At 35.8% G+C, this 24,606-nt stretch overlaps 1 protein-coding gene across 1 annotated transcript in view; it reads right to left on the minus strand.

Annotated features, from left to right (window-relative positions):
• MACROD2 (mono-ADP ribosylhydrolase 2) overlaps positions 1–24,606 on the minus strand; it is a 2,426,984-nt gene that overhangs the window by 1,937,260 nt on the left and 465,118 nt on the right. The window contains exon 4 of the mRNA XM_007476657.3: positions 2,577–2,606. Coding sequence (XP_007476719.1) covers positions 2,577–2,606 — 30 coding nt within the window. The remainder of the gene's footprint in view (positions 1–2,576; positions 2,607–24,606) is intronic.

Raw genomic sequence — 24,606 nt, forward strand, 5'->3', positions numbered from 1 at the left:
GTAAAATGACTTCTTATTCTTCTCAGTGTTTGGAGGCTGTATGTTCTGGATATTGCTTACCATTACTCAGCTTGTTTTTCCATTCCTTTCCAGTTAGAAGTCTGATTGATGAGGGAAGGCTCTCTGTGTATGGAGCTAAAGAGCTTGGTTTTTGCCTGAGGCCACCTCTTGAGTCTCTGAGGCTTCTAATGTGTGCCACCCCTCTCTGCACTATCTCTAAGCCCAAGGTCAGCACTCTTCAGCCTGCTTGTGTCTCAAGTCTAGGTGCACTCAGGGGTAATTTGCTGGGGTTTTTAGTCAGCTGCCAAGGACCTAGAGGTGTCCCTTGCTAGGTCACTGATTCCAGCAGGCTGGCTCTGACTCTGGCTCTGTAGGTAGGGTGGGGGAGGGTTGATCAACTCGTGTTTTGGTGCGAGCTATTTCACCCCCTTATAGTGTAGAAATGGCCAAATTCCATGTACCTTCAATACTGTGACCTACTGTGGATTCCCTTCATTCATTTGAATTTGTTTGCTTTGAGGTAGTCTATTTGGTAGGCAGTAAGCTACACTGTAGCTATGTTAACCCAGAAATGTTCAAACCATTTTAATTAACATTCAGATTTATGAAATAATATTCCTAAGATGTTTTGGCTTTATGCAGTTCTCTTTTTCATTCTTTATATTTTTTTTAAAAGAGCCCTTACATTTCATCTTAGAATCAATGCTATGTATTGGATTCAAGGCACAAGAGTAGTAAGGGCTAAGCAATGGGAGTTAAGTGACTTGCCCAGGGTCACATGTCTAGGAAGTATCTGAAGCTGATTTGAACCTATGATCTCCTGTCTCTATGCCTGGCTCTCAATCCACTGAGCCATTCAGATGACCCCTTTTCTCATTCTTTTTTAAAAGATCATTTCAGCTCTTCTTTTAATTCCTTGAGAGTGTCTTTTGTCCTTTTAATTAGATTTCTTTATATTTTTGGTTGTTTCTGACTACTTCTAAAATTGTTTTTATATAACTTTTTCTTGTATTCTGTTCTTAGTTCTTTGGCTAATTTTATGTTGAATTTTGATTTTATTGACACAATAACTAATTTTTTTGTTTCTTTCCAATGTTTCTTTTGTTACTATAGAGGGAAATAATAAGAAACCAAACTTCCTTTTCACTTCATCTTCTTGGAAATCTATGATAGTCTTAAGTAGACAATGTGTTTCCCTTTTTATGTAAGTAAATTTGTATTTTATTTTGAAAATAATATTAGTTATAATAATAATCCAGAAGCTTCTAATTAAATACCTAGGGAGCATACATGAATCAAAAACTTGATATATATATATATATATATCACTACTTAATATTTATTTGAAAATAATAACAGATTTCTACATGTTTTCATTGATATCACACGGTGCTATAGAAACATAATTTTCTTTTATTACATTTCACAGCCATTGGCATTGTGAGTTAGACAAGCTCCCAGGGAATTTACATGTCCACTGGAGTTTCAGCAGAAAGCATTAATAATTTAGAAAGGTAATCATTTAATAGGAAGGATCTCTAAGTATAGGTGAAATGGGTGGTGTGCCAATAAGAAAACAAAATGTGGTATTAAAGAGATCTGAAAGAAGGTAACAAAAGCCAAAGTATCTAACAAACTCAGGACTCTAGGATGGTTAACTAGAAGTTAAATAGGATCCCTTTCCTTGAAGAACTAAGCTACTAAAAATGAAACTACATCATGAATTTAGAATTAAAACACAAAAACAGTTATTGGAACTAGACTATAAAATTGAGGCTTAGTCACAAGTAACAAATTTAAATCCAACATGATGAACTAGAGCACAATATTTGTAAAACTCATTTGATGTTGGGCACTTGCTTATGGATCTTTATAATTCTACTTCTTAGAACCTAGATTGATGCACAGGTTGAGGTAGAGCTTAGCTTGCAAGTGAAGCTAAATGGGCCCTTATTCTTAAGACTTCATTCATAAGCCTATAAAATCTGTAATTATTTAATGTTTTAATCTCTAACTAAGATAAAGCAAGAATTGCTTTATTAACATGGAATTTCTAGCATGGAAATTTCTTTCTTCCTTATCTTCCATTGATCTCTCCCTTCCTATTTTCCTCTAGAGAGGTGTATACAATAAGAAATATACCAATACTAATTTATATTTCATTTTTCATATTAGTTGACTGTCGTGGTAAGCTAGATGCTACAAGGAACAGAAAAAAACAGAAGAATAACATTTTTATAAATAATAACATCCAAACATATTGTTGTTCTTCAATTTATATTAAAGTGACATCTACTTAAATATTTCTGTCTCATTACTTTGTAGCTGTTATACCTTATGCCAAAAGAAAAAATAAGTTTAATAGGAAAATTTATATCTCAAAGTTTTAGAAAGTAGTGAAAAATAAAATGAAAAAAATCACATTTTAAAACTATAAGTTATTTTATATAATGTTATCATTTTGTAGATAATGACTATAGTCAAATTGATTTTGCTAAAATGATCCCAGAAGTGACTAAATCTTTTGGATTTGGTTTATTGTGAATCTATTCTGAGTTCAATGATGTCAGACTTACCCCCTCCTCCTCCAAGAAGGCTGGCATTTGCTGTTAAAAAAAATAATCACAGTAAATACAACCAATTCAAATCATGATAATGCAAGAAAATACTGCAATTGAGTAAATTATATATATATTAATATACAATAATTATATATTTATATAAATATGTACATTTAGACACATTTTCTCCTTTTCCCCAAATGAGTACTGTTTTTCGAAAATTAGGTATACTTTTAAACCTCTAGAATCACCTTTTTTAGCCAAATTAATCTTCAATATTTTCATTTTTCACATAATGCTATTTAGACAATTAAGTAAAAGTATAATACTGATAATTTCAAATAATGTAAACTTTACAACCTCAAGACATTTCAAAGTAAGAATTTTTGACATTAAAAGTATAAGGTTTATTGAATTTTGAAGAAATTTTTTTTAAATATCAAAAACAAAAGGTCCCCTCCCCCCAATTCTACTAAATTTTCTTCATATGGAGTAGATTGTGGATTGTAGAAGGTCATACTAGACAGGGGCAAGCGTTGCCAGGTGCAACACATTTAGTTCATACTAACTATGTGTGTTGTCCAAAGACAAAATTAGCCAAATTTGGAGAGATTCATAACCATATACTGGATGGAAGGAAATGGATATTTCAGGCATAGGGATGATTAAAGATTCTCTCCTAAGTTGAGGGAGGTTGATATTTATGTCAGTAAATCATCTCTTCAAAGTATTTTATCTTTAATTTCTTAAAATTTTGAAGTAAAAACAAAAATGAAGTCTTTGTTCATGTCATACCACTTCATAGCCTCCTATAGTATTTCTTAAGTACTGTATATCACTTAATTTAATATTATGAAATATTTATATAATATGATTAATAAACTCAAGACATTAAATAAAAAGAAATGCATTCTATGCTTTTTATTGGGAGCTAAAATAACACTGGACTTGGTGAATGGGTAGAGCTCTACCATTTATATTTTTGAAACTGATTTTTTCAAGTCAAGTATAAAAATATTACATTTAATTCTATTAATTTTCCTCTTTGTAATTTTTCCAGAGACTTCTTGTAAGAAGAAATGAATAATTTCATCTCAATCAAACTTCTAACACCAACAACTCAACAGTATAAGAAATGTACCTATTTATATGATTAAAAGGGAAAAAAATTAAAATCTCACAAAATGTGCCTGTGGAAATAAAGTAAGGGACCAATAACTCTATCAGGCATTTTTCAATAATATATAGAATGTGACAGCTTTTACTTGCTCAACCTTTCCAGCCTAGTAACAATTACTTTTATCCTGTGCCCTCTAAGCAGTGATCTCATATCATCCCTCCACTCCTGAATTAGTGTATATAGGTTATAGCAATGATGGTGAACTTTTTAGAGACTATATGCTCTGCCCCACCCTACCACAGAGTGATGGAAGTACCCTTCTCCCCTTTGCCCCACACAGGGGATTAGAGAATGTACTCTCATTGGGCTGCTGGGTGGAGGGGTGGGTGAAGTGAGGAATGTCTTCAGTGAGTGTAGAGAGGAAGAACAGAGCATCCCAAGTGCTCTGTTCCCCTCCATCTCTTCCTACTATGAGCCACACACCTTAGCCCTGTGTACTCCCATTAGATTGCTGGACAGAGGGGTGATTGATGTGAAGAAATGTTGTCAATACCAATGGATAGAGGGAAGGGAGCAGCTCTGCCTGAGTCCCTTTGCCTTTTGAGTAACAAACTTTGGAGGAAGTGGGGGAGGGCAGTACATATTCCCACAGAGAGTGATCTGCATGTTTTCTTTGATATCTATGCCATAGGTTCGCCATCACTGGGTTATGAGAAGAGGACTTGGTAGTACAAAGAATTTGTCCAACTTGATAAAAAAAAAGCTGGCAACAGAAAAGGTAAAGGGATAAATGGAATCAAGTTTACAAAGTGGGCAAGAGTAAAGAGACTACCTCAACAAGGTAAAAAGAATGCATTGATTCCACTTGATGTATCCCTTTGAAATTTCCAAAGTGATTCAGTTGATGCCCATACCACCAACACGAGTGAAAATCATTAACGCCTCCTAACACCAGTAATCAAGATGAAAGGAAACTAGCAACAGTTGACAGAAGAGGCACTGAATACTGAAGGTGATTGATTCAAAATTTTACCTGGAAAAAGAAAGAAAAAGGCAGGAAAGCAAGAAAGTCCAGAGGGGGGAATATATATATATATATATATATATATATATATATATATATGGCACAGGTATATATATATATATATATATAATATGTATATTATATATATAATGTCCAAATTAATAGCCTAATGATACACAAAGTGAAAACTAAAAAACAACTTAGAAAAGGACATAATCTAATAAATAATAATATATATAGTAAAATGTAGTTACTAGAATATGTTAAATGAAATAGAGAACAAAAATTTCCAAAGACAGCTCAAAAAAGCAGGAAACTCTATAATGATTCAAGAAAGAAATAAAATACATAAAAGTAAAGAAAGGAAGATTAAAAATCTTCAAGCAAAGCTTTGGGAAGAAATTAAAGCTCTAAAAATAATCAACTAAACAAATAAGAGATTAGACAATTTAGAGTATATGACAAAGTAATTCATCAAAACTACAAAGATTTTGAAAAAATAATATCTGAGTTGAAGGACCAAAATACAGAGGTAAAAGAGAATTTTAAAGAAAAAAATTTTAAGAAAACTCAATTGAAGAAACTTGACTTTGAAAATAAGATTTGTAGGAATAATTTAAAGTTAACATATTTCAAGAGAGAAACATATAGTGAAGTATTACATTTATTTTCATATTCTAGGCTTTCCAATACTTTTTGTATCCTAAGTATGTCATACAATATGTTAGTTCTTTCTCTTAGTTTTGCGTCATTGCCTGTGGAAGAAGGATTAGATTCATTCTACTTATTACCAAAGGACAGAAGTAGGAGGAAAGGGGGCAGCTGGGTGGCTCAGTGGATTGAGGATCAGGCCTAGAGACTGGAGGTCCTAGGTTCAAATCTGGCCTCAGACACTTCCCAGATCTGTGACCCTGGGCAAGTCACTTAACCCCCATTGCCTAGCCCTTACCACACTTCTGCCTTGGAGCCAATACACAGTAGTGACTCCAAGATGGAAGGTAAGGGCTTAAAAAAAAAGAAGTAGGAGGAAAGTATGAAAGTGAAAGAGAGGAATATATAAACTGAGTATTAAAAATGACACTTCTTAAAAACTAAATTAAAATTAAAACTTTCCAGAAAAGAATGAATTGTTTTAAAGGACTAGGTTTGGTTTTCCCTCACTTGATGCCTTCAAGGAAAACTTAGATGGCTTGTTACTGCTGTAATAAAAATGTCAAAAGTTAACACGGATTTCTATTTCTTCAGCAATATAGGCCTCAGAAGAAGGGACATATGTAAATACTGAGGAAGTGGCAGGCTTTAATTTTGATCTTCCCCATAAAAACATGGACTGTGCAGGAAATATGAGAACAGAAAATACTTAGAAGTGAAAATGTCTGGACTACACTCTAATGGAATATATATGATACTGTTTAAAGATGGAATTAAATAGAATGTAAATCATTTTTAAATGATACCTATGAGCCAATCATTATAATAAGAAAAAATTCATGTTTCTTCTCATAAGGAGATTACATTCAAGTTGAGGAAAACTAGAGATAAATATAACCAGATATAAGTTTACCTACTTATTTATTATGAATGAATAGTAGTTTGAGGTGCTCAATTAGTTTTGGTCACTGGCAATTTCTCTTTCCCAGAATAATCTGCAAGCTGCTAAAAGTATCTATCTGAGGAGGATTTGGCATTAAGCTAATCTAGACATAGAACTCTACCAAAAATTGGCTGAACTTGGACATAAAGCCTTGAAGACATGCCTAACTTGGAATATCTTGACTCAGGGAGTAACCTCAACTCAGATTTCATAGCTTGAAAGAACCTGTGCAGATGAATAAATGAGGAAACTGAGGCCTAGAATGGTTACTTGGTGGTAGGTAGCAGAACTGAAATTCTGCTTCTACTCATATGCTATAAATACAGAAGAATGATGTGCAATCTTATTGACTAGATCTACAGAAAATTTACATTACTAAATCTCAAATGGGTCATCATTCCAGCAAGACAATCTTTTCAGTCCTTCCTGGTGGGTGATCTGCATCCTTAAAATAATCTCCCAACTAACTCGTCAAGCTATTCTTCTACATATCTTTTTCAACTAAATTCCTAGAAAATGTTATGTACAGGTTCTGCCTCAATTTTATGTGTCTTTATTCACTTCCCAACCCTCTCTGATTGGGCTTCTAATATCATCACTCAACTGAAACTGCTATTAATAAAAAGCCAGTGTTCTCTTCTTTGCCAAAACCAACTTTTTTCAGTCCTCACTTTTCTTAATCTCTTTAAAGCATTCAACATTGGTGATCACCCTACCTTCCTCTTTACAGTCTCCTCCATGAGTTTTCATGACACTATTACCATGGAGATCTTCTCTTAGCTGTTTAGTCACACCTCAATATCCCTTTGTGGGAGCTTCATCCATGAAAAACTCATTAACCTGTTGTAATATCCTAAAGTTCCTGGGCTCTCTTTCCTTTATATATTTTCAATCAGAACCATTTAGTTTAATTACCATCTCCCTATTTATAACTCCCAGTATTATAACTAGTTCTTGTCACTGCCTTGAATTCCAGTCCTATATCATCAACTCTCTACTATATATTTCAAATATATGTTCTTTAGACATCTCAAATTCCACATATTCAAAATAAAATGCACCATTTCTGCTCTCAAACCTATTTCTCTGCCAAACATCTATTTTTTTTTCCTATCATCCTTATGGTCACTCAAGATAAGTGCTATAGGAGGATCAGTAACTGCTCACACTCTTACAAAATATATTAAAATTGGGTTATAACTACCTATTCATCATCCCTTCAATCTTTCCGCCCTCTCAGTCACCACTCTAATTCAGGGTCTCATTATTTCATTATCTCTCATTTGGATAGTAATGTGATCCCCCTGTCTCACGTATTTCACCATTGTGATGCATTCTCCATGTAGCTGCCAAAGTGATTTTCCAAAAATATAGTTCTGCCTATGATTCTTACCCTCTCCAATATAGAAGCAGCTAGGTAACACTTAGCCTAAAGTCTGAAATATTTAAACTGAGATCTGAGGGCAGACATTAATTAGCTTTATGCCCATAGGCAAATCACTTAATCTTTTTGCCTCAGTTTCCACAGTTTTAAAAATGGAAGTATTTCACAAGATGGTGGTAAGGAGCAAATTGGATAATATGTGTAAAATGCTTAGCATAATGCCTGGCACATAGTAGATCCTTAATAAATGCTTATTTCCTTCTCCTTCCCCTTCCAATGACTCCCTATTTCTTTATCATTAAGTAGAAACTCCATCTCAAACTTAAAGCTTTTTACAACTTGATTACACCTTAGCTCCCTAGTCATTTTACACATTACTTGTCTTCACTCACTCTATAATCCATCCAAACTGGCCTAGTTAAAATTCCTCTATGTCAGAAATGGGCTTCCTCCTCATCTTTATCTCTCCAAATCTCTGAGTTTCTCACAAAGCTAAGCTCAAATATTACATTCTTCATGATGCCTTTCCTGACAATCTCAAGGTGAATACCTTCCCTCTGCAAATTACTTCATATTTATTTTTTAGATAACTATATCTGTATTTATTATCACCCTATAAAGTATCTAAGCACCTTGAGAGCAGAGAATTTCTTTTTTAATCTTTGTATTCCTAGGGCCTTTAATAGGGCCTACACATAGCAAGTTTTAAATAAACATTTATTAATTGGACAATTTAATATATCATTTTCATTACATCATATTTCCTCTGCTAGGGCCATCCATCAGAACCTCAAACCAATTGGTCATGAGGAAAAAAAAAGAAAAGTAAAACTACTATTAGTAAAAGTATAAGAAATAAAAATGATCCCTCTCCATAGAAGGTTTGTTAAGTAAAATCACCCTATAGAAGATTTAGGATAGTAAGTTTTATAGAACAATTATTTAAAAAAGGTCTGCTTTCTCAGCTGTACTTCTTTGCCAACAGAGAAAAATAATAAAACTCAGATAATTACTAGTATCTAAAATATTGGGGTATATCCAATAATATTTTTCCTTAATTCTTTATTTAGAGAACCTATTAATGAGGAGTGGACTGTCCTGTATACTGAACTTCATTTTATGTTGAAATGGGTAATTCAGAAAAGTTGTGTAATACCTTTCTCTCATATTCCAAATGAATCTGTGATCACATGGATACAGGTATACCTTTCAAAGGAAAAAAATCACCTTTCACAAAGATTAAATTTACCTAAAGTATCAAATGATATCTCACACAACTCCTTCTCTTAAAATACCTTGTCCTGATGACAACTCTTTTCTGCATTATCTTCCATATTATAATGTAAGATGCTTGAGGGAAGAAGTTGTCTCTGCATTTATATATATATATATATATATATATATATATATATATATATATATATATATATATATCCCCAGCACTTAGCACATAGTAATTACTTTATAAATGGTCATTCATTTGTTCATTCAGTCATTTACAACCACCACTGGGAATGGTTTTGAAAAAAGACTCCTCTTACTACTCCCATTTCTTGTTCAAGACATTACTCTTCCTATTTGAGGGCCTCTAAAAGGTTCACTTTTCCTGTACTTTATGAAAATAGTAACCTAAGCCTAGCTTTTCATTTTTTCAATTTTTTCAAATTTCAATTTTTCAAATTTTTCATTTGTAGTCCTACTCCATCAAAGCCACCAATTCTACATAGTTAGAACTAACATAAGTATATGTAAGTGTTCCACGGTCTTTAAAGTACTATCTAAATGGTAGATATCATCATCATCATCATCACCATCATCACTATAATTATTAAGGATATATTTGATATGAAAACAATTAAATTTGTTAATACTTCAGGGGATAGTAATGTTTGTCACTAGTGGCACCTGAACTATGACATGGAACTTCACTATAGACTTAGTTTCTTTCCATTACATCCATTTTACCAATTAGCATTAATTTTTAGAGTTTTTTAAAAGATATACTATATATTATTTTATTTGATGACATATGATTAAATTATTATTATTTTAATTCAAATAGTAACTGAGTAACCACATATTTCTCAAACTAAATCTGTATCTGACAGATCAATGAGAAGAAAGGTTGTCAAATCACCTTCTCAGATATAATATTTTTACTTTATCTTCTAGGGATGATGAAAAAAGGATTAAGTAGACTTAATTGAATTCAGCAATATACTCAGGATAGATTGATTCCCTCAAAGGTCCTTCCTAACCTTAGGATTCCAAATTTATCACAACAGTCTGATGGTCTTTTGAGAATCAGTAATTCAAGAAACAATTATATTCTCAATCAAACTTATCAGACATGTTTACTTGTCACTATATTTGCCATGTATTCAAACAGATAAAGGTTGATTAGAACAAAGTGACTACAGACTTTATAATAATATTGATACCAGAGCTTCTAGAGACTTAAAATATTTTCTCCATATTGTCTTTGAAAATATTTACTGGATAATTATATTTTTATTCATTTCCCACAGAAATACAATTCCCTTTCAATTACCAGGGAGAGAAAAATATCAAATTAGAAAGATTATTTTAAGGATTTAGTCAATGCAAAACTAAAATCAGTCACTATAAATTAATGAATAAATGTTTCACACTTATTTCTCTTCAAATAATAAACCAAGTTCATAAAATGAACAAATTTACTTCTTATAAGTGAAAAAGTCAATAAAGTGTAGAATAAGAGGAACTGTTACAATAGGCAGCTTTGTCAATGAAAAGAACATAGGGAATTTTGAACCTAAAATGAACTAAACATTCAGGAATATCTCTTGCCCAGAATGTTCCCTCTTCTCACTTCTTACATGAAGAACACATGTCTATTTTCACTTTTCAGAATTGGCAACTTATCCTAAATAAGACTTTTAATGATTCCTTTCTCCTCAAGGTTTTTAGAATTCTCCTACCCTCTATGTAATATTTAAAGTTTTACTTTCTATATATTTTGTATTTACTTGTTTATTAATATGCTAAATTTCTTGAGAGTAGGAAAAGTTTAGTTTTTGTTTATTCTGAATACACAGTAATCTTAGTCATAGTAGGCATTAATCACTATGGTAAATTAAACAATCAAAATTTTCTTTCAGTTTTACCATGCCTTCCCATTTTTAACTAAAATCATTAGGGCCCTGTGAGAATGTAAATGTTTAATCTTGAAAAAAAGATATTATGGGGCATGTAAAGTTTGTGAATACTTCAAACAGCATTATCTATTTTTGGGGAGGCTGATCTAAATGGATAATGACCAGTATGACTTATAATGTGCTCATTATATTGCCTTTTTTGAAAGATCTATGGATGACCATTAAACAGAATTTTTTCTGACAAATCCTCTAGAAGATATAGTTTTTCTCATGGAATTTGTGTAATCTGATAAGCAAGGTCAGAGTAAAATTTTAGAGAATGTTTTCCAATAAATAAATAGCTCTTTAGCTACCTGGTTATTTACTGTATGCAACTGTATTATCATTACAAGTTTCCTGAAAAAGAACATATGACTAATATAAGAGAGCTGCTGATTCAAAAAGCTCTAGAAATTATAAGCTTTATTGCAAAATAAGGTCCATGATGAAACACTAGTTGCTATTTGTGGTACCTTTCACCATACACTCTTAGGATATTGACAGAAACTATTATTTCCCATTTTAATTAACATAATAATAGCTGACATTTATATATTCTGGTGTTATAACCCCACCTTGTCTTAAACAAGTGGCATTGCAGAATTTAGTTCCCAGGAGGCAATCACTGCTCTTTTATGATCAAAAGAAGTCTGTGAATCCGGGGTCCTAAAACTAGAGCTCATGAAAACATACCAGGACCATTATCTTCGAAATTCAGCTCAGATATACAATTAGATAACAGAAAAAAAAAAAACATTTGTTCAGATAGCATATTAGGAATAGTAGTTATAAAGTATTCTCCCTGTAAACTTAGGATGTATTCTTCCCCAAATGTACTTGTAGGAAGAACAAGTACATAGATTAATTCACTGGTAGGATGGGACAGATATAGGAAAAACATATGGCCATGGTAACCCATGCTTCTAGTACCATTATGTCACAGTATAAATTCTTTTTTATAGTAGCCCCACAATATTTCTCCTTCCTAGTTAAATTGCTTACTTAGAATCACTGGGCATATCCATTTTCTCTTGAATCAATAGTTGACTCTCTTCTCTGCTGCCTGGGCTTAGATTCCTTGGAGCTGCCTCTGCTATTTCTCTTATTAAACGGAATTGTTCTCTGTTTGGTACAGTGCCCAAGACATGTAAATCAGATACAAAGTACAATGGCAATAGAGGAAGGGAAAGAAATTTGCCTCCTGTGACCATCTGATTGAGGCATAAGAGAAAAGGCAAAGACTTTTCACTTCACATAATCTGGATTCTTCTTCTCCATATATTTCCTGACTAAAACTGTTTCTAGAGCTGTCAAGCTAGCTTTTTAAAGGCCAGCAGGGATATAATCAGTCTTTTGACCAACCAATAGCAAGCTGTTCTCCTATTCTTTCAAGGGAAACTTCATCACACAGCATACCAATAGTACATACTAATAGTAATATAGTAAGTGACAAGGGAAGGATTCAAAGCCAGATCTTTTTGACTTTTAGCCCAATGTCAATAGGGAGAAATTGGACATTGTCAGAAAATAGAAGTAGCATTAATTATTCATACAAATAGTTACTACAAAGATATCACTGTGCTCCATTGTAGTAACAGAGTATTTTTTTCTATCTCTACATAGTCTGCCTGTCAACAAGAAGTAATCTATGAAACTAGTCTTTAAACACTGATTAAAGTGATTTGTATTTTCTAGAATTCACCATTATAAAAAATTATAATTGCTTTCATCCTAACAGGTTCCAACTGCCTAGTTCTGCTTATTTATTTCACTTTCTTATTACAATAGGGCAGGCACAATGTCAAAGTGATTGCTGCCAGAAACTTCCCCAGGTGTTCTGTTTTGAATATCAATTTCATTCACAACATGTAATCCCAACAGATACAAAAGCTGAAATATCACCTGCTAAAGTAGCACATATAAAAGTCTTCACATTTTGTAACTATGAGAAATAAATGCTGAAAATCTGATCAGACTAAAATCCCAAACATGTGTAATACTGTGGAAATATTTTATATACAGTGACCATCAAAACTGACAGCTGTAGAAATACACACAAAAAAATGCAGCTATCAATTTGGCACCAGGTTACTGTTAATTCTTTACTAGATTTACATCTTCCAAATAAAATAAACAGACTACCACAGGGGTTGGAGGGGCAGGAGGAATCTCTCTGCTTTGAAGCTGACAAAAAGAGGAAATTAAATTCAGCCAAATGCTTAACATGTACATGCCAAATATAAACTCATGATTCATATTTAAGGTACACACTTAGTTTAAAATTTGAAATAACTACAGATAAAAAGACTGACTACTTTAGGATCTGAGTTATGTTGTTTCTAGAACCTAAAACCAATTATACAAAGAAAGTCTCATTCAGTAACCCTGATGATATAAAATAGTTGTAGATTATGAGATACAGCAGGTACTAGGAGATACTTTTTGGATCCTCATATGAAGATCTCAAGAACTTTCAGTGCTATCTAGTTCAAAATGGAGCAACATATGAGTTATGTCTTCCAGTAAAATGTGCAAGTAACACCTTCTGAGAGACAAGTAAAGGAAAGAACATAGTAATCTAGATGTATTGGTAAGAAAGTATGACACTATCCTCAAGTTAGTTAGAGATCCGGGAAGTCAACACACAAATTTTAATACACTTTTGTGCCAAAATAGGGAGCTTAATGCAATAACCACAAACATATTAATACGTTCATTTTATTTCTCAATTACCATTCTTAATAATGCATTTTAGATTATTTGGAATTTTGAAATTGACAATATTAGAATATCATAATTTACAGAGCCAAGAAGTCACCTCAGGGATGATATTACAACTGAGGAAACTGTGTAGTAGAGAGGTCAAGTTACTTAAAATCTCAGAGAGCAACAAAACATTCAAAGCCAGAATTTTAACTCAAAATCCACTACTCTTTACACTTCATCATATTACTTAAATGTGTTACTTCTATTGAATCCCTAAATGGATAATTCTCTTACCACTTACAGAATATGATGTTTGATTCTTGGTGCCATATTTTAGGAAAGATACTAGAGAAGCTGCTGAGTGTTTGGAGCAAGGTCACTTTGGATTCGTGACATAGGAGGATTGGATGAATATAATAATTATTAATATGTGTATAGTACAGTATGGTTTATATGGATTCATGTTCTCTAAATATATTATGAGGAAGGGTAATATTAACTCCATTTTATATATGAGGAAATCAAGAAAAGTTGCTAAATTATTTTAATAAATAAATAAAATAAAAAAATAATTACTTTTCCACAGACACACAAATAATAAGTATCTGTTAACAATGGTCCCAGATATTTCTATTACAAGTAAGTAGTAGTAGTCTCTCGGTAACAGAGAATGACAATTGTCTTTGTGTGTTTTCATCTATGGTGTACCCTCATATGGCTTTGAAGTCCAAAGACTGAGGCACAAAGTTTGTGGCACATGGGGCATGGGATGCCAGTTGTTACGGGAGGTGCGGTTGTGGCCTGGTGTCGGCGTTCATGTGCAGCGGCAAGATGTCGACGTCGCTCATCTTCAAAGGTGGTGGTGGCATGGTTAATGTGGGTTCGCCAGCTGCTTCTGACAGAGGCAGCGAGTTCTAGTTGCTTTGGTGTAATGCCAGCACACTTCACGTTTGACTTTAGCTGATCCATGAATCTTTTCTTTGGTTGACCTTGTTTCCTGAGTCCAGCTGACAGTTCACCATAGAATACCTGTCTTGGTATTCGCTGTGGGTCCATGTGGATGACATGTCCAGACCATCGTAGATGGGTTTTGAGGACCATGACTTCGATGCTGGTGGAGTTGGCTCTGTCGAGGACTTCCTGGTTGGTGATTCAGTCCTACCATCAGATCCTCATGATTGACCAGAGAGAGCGTTGGTGGAATGGCTCCAGCTGTTTCATGTGCTTCAGGTACAGTGTCCATGTCTCACAACCATACAGGAGCGAGCTGAGGACCACTGCGTTATATACTTTGAGCTTCGTCGCCGTGCTTACACCACTGTGTTGGAGGACTTTGGAGTGCAGCCACCCGAGTGCCTGGCTGGCCTTTTGGATCCGGGCATTAATCTCGTGGTCTAGGGACCTGACGTTGGCGATGGTGCTGCCCAGGTACTTGAAAGTTGACATTAGAAAGCTGTGTGCCGTTGATAGTTATGCACAGCTGGTTAGTTGGCCTCCCTGGTGCAGGTTGAAATAGCACCTCTGTTTTGCTGAGGCTGATAGTCAGTCCAAACAGTTTTGTTGCGGTAGAGAACCTGTCCACAATGGTTTGGAGATGATTTTCTTGGTGGGCCATGAGAGCACAGTCATCTGTGAAGAGAGCTTCCAGGATGAGTCTCTCTGTTGTCTTTGTTTTTGCAGTCAGGCGGCGAAGGTCGAATAGTGAGCCATCCAGTCGGTATTTGATGTAGACGCCCAGATTTAGATCCATCACAGCATGTCGTAATACATGGGTGAAAAATAGGTTGAATAGCACTGGAGCAAGGACGCAGCCTTGTTTCACACCATTGGAGATGTTGAAGCGATCAGAAGTCTCTCCACCAGATAGGACTTCCCCTGTCATGTTGACATGAAAGAGCTGGATCAGTTTGACGAATTTTGCTGGGCAACCGAGCTTGCTGAGGATCACCCACAATGCGTCCCTGTTCACTGTGTTGAACGCCTTTGTCAGGTCTATGAAGACAATATAGAGACTCAGGTTCTGCTCAAGGCATTTTTCCTGCATTTGCCTCACTGTGAAGACCATGTCAATGGTGCTGCGATCTGGTTGGAAGCCAAATTGTGTTTCAGGCAGGTTCTGCTCTGAAACAGATCACAGGAGTCTATTGAGTATAACACGGGGGAGGATCTTTCCAGCAGTGGAGAGTAGTGAGATGCCTCTGTAGTTGTCACAGGCTGCTCATGCGCCTTTGTTCTTGTATAGGGCTACGATGGAGGCATCTCTGAGATCTGGGGGCATGTCTTCCTCTTCCCATATGCTGGTCAGCACTATATGGAATGCCTGAAGCACCTTTCCCTTTAAGGCCTTATACACCTCGGTTGGGATCCCGTCTTTACTGGGTGCCTTGCCTGTACTCATTTGTTTAATGGCTTTTTGGACTTCCTCTATTGAAGGAGGGATGTCAAGTTGTTCAATGGTGCAGTTTTGGGGGATCTGGTCAAGGGCGCTTTGCTCAACTGAAGAAGGTCGGTTGAGAATCTGGCTGAAGTGTTCTTTCCACCTGTTGCTGATGCCTTTTTTATCTTTTATGAGAGTGTCACTGTCAGAGGATAACAAGGGAGTGGTGGTGGGTTTTAATTGCCCATAGACTGTCTTGAGGGCACTGAAAAATTGTTTGTAGTTTTTTGTATCAGCAAAGTGCTGGATTTCTTCTGCCTTTTTTTCCTACCATCGGTCTTGCATCTTTCTGATCTCACACTGCTCCATGGCTTGGAGAGACTTGAATCTGTCCTTTTTAGGAGCAGAGTTTGGGTTATTTTGCCACCCCATAAAGGCTTTGTTCTTTTTGTTCAATAGGTCTTCAATAGCAGTGTTGTTCTCGTCGAACTGGTTGCATTTCTCAGTTAAGCTTCCAGTGAGTGGTCCCTTGACAGACAGCTTGTCGTCGAGGTAGGACTGGAATGTTTGCAAATAAAATGGATCTCTAAGAAGACTCACATTGTAAAATGCGCAAACTATCTGGGCGCTTTTTGGATAGCGAGGCGAAATACACATTTGAAGAGTCGCTCTAACCAATCGATGGTCTGTCCAGCTTTCAGCTCCTCTCATGGCTCTGGTGATCTGTACATCCTGGATGTCTCACCAGCATACAATGATATATAGTCAATGAGATGCCACTGTTTTGATTGTGGGTGCATCCACATTGTTTTATATTTGTTCGCCATTCTGAATACAGTGTTCGTGATGGTGAGTTCGAACTCTGAGCATTTGCTGAGTAGCAGTAGGCCATTGTTGTTCATTTTGCCCACGCCGTGTTTGCTGAGCAGTTCTTTCCATCTTTCATGGTCCTGGCCAATGCAGACGTTGAAGTCTCCCAGTAGTATCAGCTTGTCATTTGTGGGCACTGAGTACAGGGCAGCACTCAGGTCAGAGTAGATCTGCTCGATGGTCTCCTCTGTGCTGGTCAGTGTAGGGGCATATGCGCTGATGATTGTGGCATACCACTCTTTGCTGAGAGGCAAACAGATCTTCATGAGCCTCTCGCTGATGTCCAACAGGCAAGTCTGGCAGCTGTTTGAGCCAACTGGTCTTGATAGCCAGGCCAACACCGTGGATTCTGTCTTCATTTGTGGCTCTACCTTTCCAGAAGTAGGTGTATCCAGTGGTGGGTTCTCTGAGTGATCCCTCTTCTGGTAAGTGTGTTTCACTTAAGGCTGCAATGCCAATGTTATATCACGCCAGTTCTTTACCGATTAGAGCTGTTCTTCTCGGGTCTTGGAGTATTCTCTCTATCAAGTAATATTCTGATGTTCCATACTCCTAGTAGGAGTTTCTTTGTTATGTTTTCTTTGATTTTGACCGCTTAAAGGGATGACCTGCCAGCCACGGTGTGCTGACCAGGTGTTTGTAGGGCAAGCAATGTTTGGGACACCTTTTCTAGTCCCCTCCCTTGATTAGGGTGAGCAGTGCTGTCCAAGTAAGTAACCTACTGCAAATACATTACCAAGGCTAAAGAAAGTAAGGATGCTAATTCTGGAGGAGGAAAGTCATAGAAGGAATGTGATGTTTGTCTTTTTCTTAGATCTAGGAGATAGACCTAGGAGCAACATGAGGAGGGATAGAAGGGTAAATTTGATATTGATGGGAAAAAATAAAACTTGCAAACAACTAAACTTATTGTGAAGTGGAATGGGCTACTTTAGGAGGCTGTAGATTCCCTTTCATTTGAACTCTTAAAGCAAAGGTCACATGATCATTTGTGGAATGTGTTGTAGATTTTTGTTTGGTTATGGATTGTATTGGATGGCCTTGGAAATCCATTTACACTTCTTTGATTCTGTAACTCTATGGCATGATGATGACATGAAATTTCAAAAGTTTAAGCATCAATGGCTTCTCCCAATATAGTCAAGCCAGGTGACAAACAGTATGTCTGAGAAGTAGCATAGTTAAATTTAGAGAGATTTAACCCCATATTTATCACAAGGTGCAGAACTTTTTGGCTACAAGAGTATTCAACCATCTAACAAATCTAGACCTATATCAGTGGGGGGGGGGAATAGCTATATAAAGGAAATCCACAAGTTCTTGAAGTACTGGCATTATACTACCATATCTAAAATTAGTTTAAGTAATTCGGTTCAGTTAATGAAATTACAAGGGAAGCAAGGAAGCAAATAGAAGTTAAAGCAGAGATTAGGCCTCTCATCTATTGACTGATAGCATGACTCTCTATGTAGAGAAGAGTAACCAGATGAGAGAAAGCTAGAAATAGAGTCTGAAAGAGAAGTAAATTTGAGTCTGCTGAACTTGCTGTTACAAAGATCTATGTTCAAATATAGCCTCAGATACTAGTTGGGTTGGGTAAGTCACTTCACAAACAAATTTATATGCTTCAAGTTTCTTATCTATAAAATGAGGATAATGATAGTCCTTTAGCTGCCAGCACTCTGAGGATCAAATCAGACATATTTGTAAAGTACTTAACACAGTAACTGGAATATAGACAGCATCATATAAATGCTAGCTATTCTATATTATCTCAATGGAGCTTTATTCTGGGAAATGAATTCCACAGGCATCATTTCTGCTTTACATATAGGAAAAAAGAAACAACTAAGGTTTACAGAAGTAACATCCCTTGCCTATAGTCACATCAGAGGTAGAATTTGAACTTAACTCCAAATCTATTATTCCTTTCACATGTCCAGGACAAAGGATATTCCATGCAAGCTGCCTCATATAGCTAGAAGCTGTGAGCAGGAACCAAGGATTCATCATGGATTTTAAGATTTAGCTTATCTAGGGTCCTATGGTAACATAGATAAGGTAAGCTCCAGACCCTATAAGAATTCAACCAATCAATATCATAGCAATATTATTTTCCACTTGAGAAAAATAATACCTTGTGTTTAATTTTCATAAAACCCAAGACTTAAAATATTTTGAAAAGAAAAATTTCAGGAAAAGAAGCTCACTAACTCCTTGAATCTAGAAAATGAACTGTTTGGAGAAAGTGCCATAAAGAAACCGCCAATGCATCTGAAGTTCAAGAATGAACTTTGTGATCTAAAGATTGAACTGAAGGGGGTTGAACACATTTAGTCTGAATGTAAATTCTTATGACAGAGGGGATTGCCCCCCCCCAATTGGCTTTTTGTCAATGTACCTAGCAAACATTGATTTTGCTCTCTCTCTCTTCTATTTCCCTCTTTTCTACAACTATTGTAGTTTCCTCTTAGAAAGTACAATATTGTGTGTATCTATAGCTAGAAGATATTTAGGGTATAAGCTGATCCTGTTAAATGATTCATTGGGGAGACTAGTCTCCCAAAGAATCACAGGGGGAATTATGATGAAAAATTAACTCTCCTCTTGCCTATTTTTAAATTAATCAACAAAAACTGGAAATACCCCTAATTAACAATAAGTAGAGGAGATCCACAAACCACTTACTAAAGTGAGTGATAACTCCAGAAGCAACTTACCACTCCCTGGGCAGTGGTAAGCAAATTTAAAGTCTTTTATTAGCTCCTCTAAAGTGGAGGAAGGGACAGTAAGTGCTGTGGAAAAAGGACTTCCTAAGGGAATCTTTGGCCTGAATCTTGGGCTTGGAGGATCTTGAACTAGGACTGTAGCTTTGAGCTATGACTTGAGACTTCAACCTGGGATTCTGGCTCTTGGATTTCTTCTGGTAAGACTGCTCCTGGATCTTCTCCTATGGAGCATTGCTTGGTTGTGTGAGAAGCTGACTCTCCTTTCCTGGTTTCTTGGAGAGATTAATTTGGGAAAGGCCTTCCCCTCTTAGAGGAGGCCCTGTGGGTAGAACTCCTGTTTAATTCACCACTGGATACTATAGCTGAGGATTAACAAGCCCTCCCAAAATGATCCAGGGACTGGAGCAACATTTAGGGTAATAGGCTAGACATCTTCTTTACCCTCTTTTGTATTTCACTACTCTCACTTCTTCCACCTTTTTGTAAATAAAACTACTCAAAGTAATTTTGGCTTGAGCTACAATATTTTTTAAATCAGCAACCATAGTATTATCTTAAAAGTCTCATATATTTAGTCAAACCCTTAATTTAATTCCTTACACTTGCCAAAAGGTCATATTAACAGTGAACTCTCTGGATATCTGTCTATTATAGTACAGAACTTTTAAAACCACAATAAAACACCACAAACTATTGATACCTAGTCTCTGTTCACTTTTGACATTACTTTCAAAGATCTATACGTATTTCTTTGCTAAAAGTGATAACACAGGCACTGGTGCTAGGATGTTTCGATCTCTCATATAACAAAGATCTCCTGTAATAAAAATACTTTTAATACCTTTAAAATTCCTTGAAGTAGCATGTACAAAATACAATATGGTGTATTAGAGCAATGGTGTAAGAGATGGTATGCATCTCTACCCAAGCCTTTTCATCAAAGGCAACCTGTCAATAAATGATCCCATGTCAAATGAGGTCAAAGGAAAGAAAGGGCTCTTATATAAATTTGTCTTCAACCAACATATCCCAGTACTAGTCTAGGAATTCCTAAAGTCACTGCTGGTGTTTCTTAGATCAACAACCAGAGGAGGCCATCTCTGAGCATCTTTTCTTCCCACCTAGGATTCTGAATATTCTAATTCAGTTATTTGTAAATGAGAATGAGCTACTTGTTAAAGGTTAGATTGAACTAGATAATCTGTTCCACCACTGAGATACTGTGGTTCACTGACTCATTCAGTAGAAGTAAAACATATGGTATATATATATATATATATGTATATATATATATATATGGTGAGATGACTGTTTATATAACAATCTCACTTTCTCAACAGTAAGAGTCATCATCAATCCTGCATGTCCTATGTGTAGAATTCCTTCATAATCAGATGTGATCTGGATTGTACTCATTAAAATTTTTTCATCTATGACAATAATCACTAGCAGTATGAATTACCATGATTTACTATTTTGCAAAGCTATAGAGAAAATTTAAACTATTATTAATAAAGTTATAATATGCCAACCTATATTCCATTTGGCAAGTATATCTATCCCAGGATACACAAAATCATAATGTACATTGTTATTGTTAAAAAGGCTCAGGAAGATGCTGTGTCTCACACCCTGTCAATCATTCTTTTGCACCCTGTAATTTCCCTCGCTACATTATCTTACCACTGTCAAAGAGGTATCTGTCAAAATATCTTCCTAATATATAGGAAAGTTTTCTGTTTAGTTACTGCTTTTGATTTAAACTATTTTAAAATTCCCAATATTGTCTAAAGAAATCTTGAGTTTGAATTGATTATGTTTAATTTTTTGAAAACATTAATAGAAAAAAAGTCTGTTTTCAAGGTTATAATTAGGCCACCTCACCTTTCCTTGGACTTGTTCTCTTTTCACTTTTGCAATTACCATCTATGGCAGGTCTTAAGACTCAAAAAAAAAATATGAAATACTAGGGAAAAGTGGATAAAGAGAGATGTTTCCATAATTTATTTCATTCACCTGTTAAATTTCCTCAAAAGTAAAAAGATTCTTTGGGAAATTTGAATTAAAGAAATTCATAAAATATCAAGCATTAAAAAAGGTGCAGAGACTTCTGGGTAAACATGGTGGCAATCTAGATGTGAATTTCTTCCTCTCCCCATACTGAACGAAATAGACTATCTCAAAAGAGCATAAAAATCATCGTTGGAAGATTGGAGGGACTCTCCAGCATCCTACAGCAACGAAGGTACATGGGGTTTGAACACTTCCACACTATGAGAGGGAGAGAAAGCTCGCTGCCAAGTGTGAGCTGAGCTGAGCTGCCCTCCCCCACTCCAACGCACTCACTGGAGATAGAGAATGAGAAAGGAACGTCTTTGCAGTGAGTGGGGAGCACTCCAGGGTCCTTGGGATCTAACAAGGACTCCCAGGGAATTACCCCTCAGAGTGGTTTCACTGGAGACCGTGGGGGCTCCTGCAAACTGCGAACACTTTGGAGGCTCTAGAAATGGCCTGAGACAAAATCTCCTCCGCTCCTCACTGTAGTGAGGGTGGGGCACACCCGGGTCCCTTGGGAATGGACAAGGACTATCAGGGAACTACCCCACAGAGAGGTTTTACAGGGGAAGGTTTTACAGACCATGTGGGCGAGCAAGCTAACAAACTTCAGAGACTGGGAAGAATCAGCCTGAAGCAAAAACATAAAAATCTGCCCATTTCACTCAGATTTCTGACTGAATAGGAAAGGGAAAACCGCCAAAGGGATGGCTCAGAGTGCCCAAGATCAACGCTCCAAGAAGAAAGGGAAAAAAGTGACTACTGAAAACTTTTAGGGAGGGAAAATGCAGGCTATAGGAGAAAAAGGATGAAATGCAAACAAAATCAAACCACACCCCCAAAATGGAAATTATCCACAAACTCTGGAAGAACTCAAAATTGAGCTTATCTAAAAGATGGAAACCTTCTGGCTAGAAAAATGGGAACAAATTCAGAAAGAGGTCTTCAGCATGACAGACAAAATTTCACAATTGGAGAAACAGCTGGAAGCCTCTAACAGAAGGGCAGACCAAACTGAAAAGCAAAACCAGACCTTAAAGACCAGAATAAAGCAAGTGGAAGACAGTGATCTTTCAAACCAGCAAGAATTAATAAAGCAAAGTCAAAAAATCAATGAATTAGAATAAAACATAAAATATCTCACTGACAAGGTGACAGATCAGGAAAACAGAGGAAGGAAAGATAATTTGAGAATCATTGGTCTACCTGAAAAACCAGAGATTAACAAAAACCTCAAAGCCATAGTACAAGAAATCATCAAAGAGAATTGTCCTGATGTTCTCAAACAAGGGGGCAAAATAGAAATCGAAAGAGTTCATAGAACACCCTCTATACTAAATTCCCAAAAGACAACCCCAAGGAATGTAATCACCAAATTCAAAAACTTCCAAGCAAAGGAGAAAATATTACAAGAAGCTAGGAAGAGAAACTTCAGATACAGAGGCGCATTAATAAGGATCACACATGACCTAGCAGCAAACATGCTAAGAGACCATAAAGCCTGGAACATGATATTCAGAAAGGCAAAAGAACTGGGTCTTCAACCAAAAATTAGTTACCCATCAAAACTGACTATATACTTCCAGGGGAAAGTATGGGTATTCGACAAAATAGAAGATTTCCAAATATTCATAAAGAGAAGACCAGAACTCAGTGGATAGTTTGACATCCAAACACAAAGAGCAAGAGAAACATGAAAAGGTAAATACAAAGAAAGGGAAAAGGAAAAAGAGTGCTTTTTTCCCCTTTTATTCAAACTCTCTTCTATAAGGGCCACAATTGGATCAAATTATATATACTAACATATGGGGGAAATGTTATGTGCGACTTTCAAAAATTGTATGCATTAATAGAATAATCAGAAGAATAACTCATAGGGAAAGATTGGGACATTAACATGATTTGGAGGGGAGGAAGAAAAAAGGAAAGAAAAAGAAAGGGGGGAATCAATGATAGTAAAAAGATATACTTGAAGAAATAGAAATAAATTGAATAGAACAATCTTTGTCACACACGAGAAGGGGAGGGGAAGAATTCTCTTATAAGAAGGAGAGGAAAAGAGTGCTAATTGGTATTACTTAAACCTTACTCTCAGTAAAACCAACTCTGAGATGGAAGAGCATCTAGATCCATTGGGATCTTGAATTCTATCTTATCCAACAGGGTAAGGAAGAAGGGAAAACCAAGGGGGTTGGGAGGAGAGGGAACACAAAAAGGGAGGGAAGGAGAGGGGGAAGGGGAAGGGAACAAAAAGGGAGGGGCTAAAAAGGGAAGCATAACAAGAGAGGGGACTAGGGGAACTGATTTAAAATAAACCACAGGAATAAAAGGTAATAGCAAAACAAGATAGGTCAGAATTAGGGGAGGATATCAAAATGCTGTGGAACTCACAAATAACGATCATAACATTGAATGTGAATGGGATGAACTCACCCATAAAACATAGACAAATAGAAGAATGGATTAGAATCCAAAACTCTACCATGTGTTGTCTTCAGGAAACACACATGAGGTGGGTAGAAATTGACAAGGTCAGAATTAAAGGTTGGAGTAAGACCTATTGGGCCTCAACTGACAGAAAGGAGGCAGGAGTAGCAATAATGATATCTGACAAAGCCAAAGCAAAAATAGACCTGATTAAAAGGGATAGAGAATGTAAATACATCCTGATAAAAGGGAGTATAGACAATGAGGAAATATCACTAATCAACATGTATGCACCAAATGGTACAGCACCCAAATTTCTAATGGAGAAAGTAGGAGAATTGAAGGAGGAAATAGATAATAAAACTATACGAGTGGGACATCTGAACCAACCACTATCAAATTTAGATGAATCAAATAAATAAATAAGAGGTAAAAGAGGTGAATGAAATTTTAGAAAAAATTGGAGTTGATAGGTATATGGAGACAAATAAATAGGGACAAAAAGGAATACACCTTTTCAGCAGCACATGGCACATTCACAAAGATTGACCGTACACTAGGTCATAAAAACATGGCATACAAA

The sequence above is a fragment of the Monodelphis domestica genome, chromosome 1 (assembly GCF_027887165.1).
Source record: "Monodelphis domestica isolate mMonDom1 chromosome 1, mMonDom1.pri, whole genome shotgun sequence".
NCBI lineage: Eukaryota > Metazoa > Chordata > Mammalia > Didelphimorphia > Didelphidae > Monodelphis > Monodelphis domestica.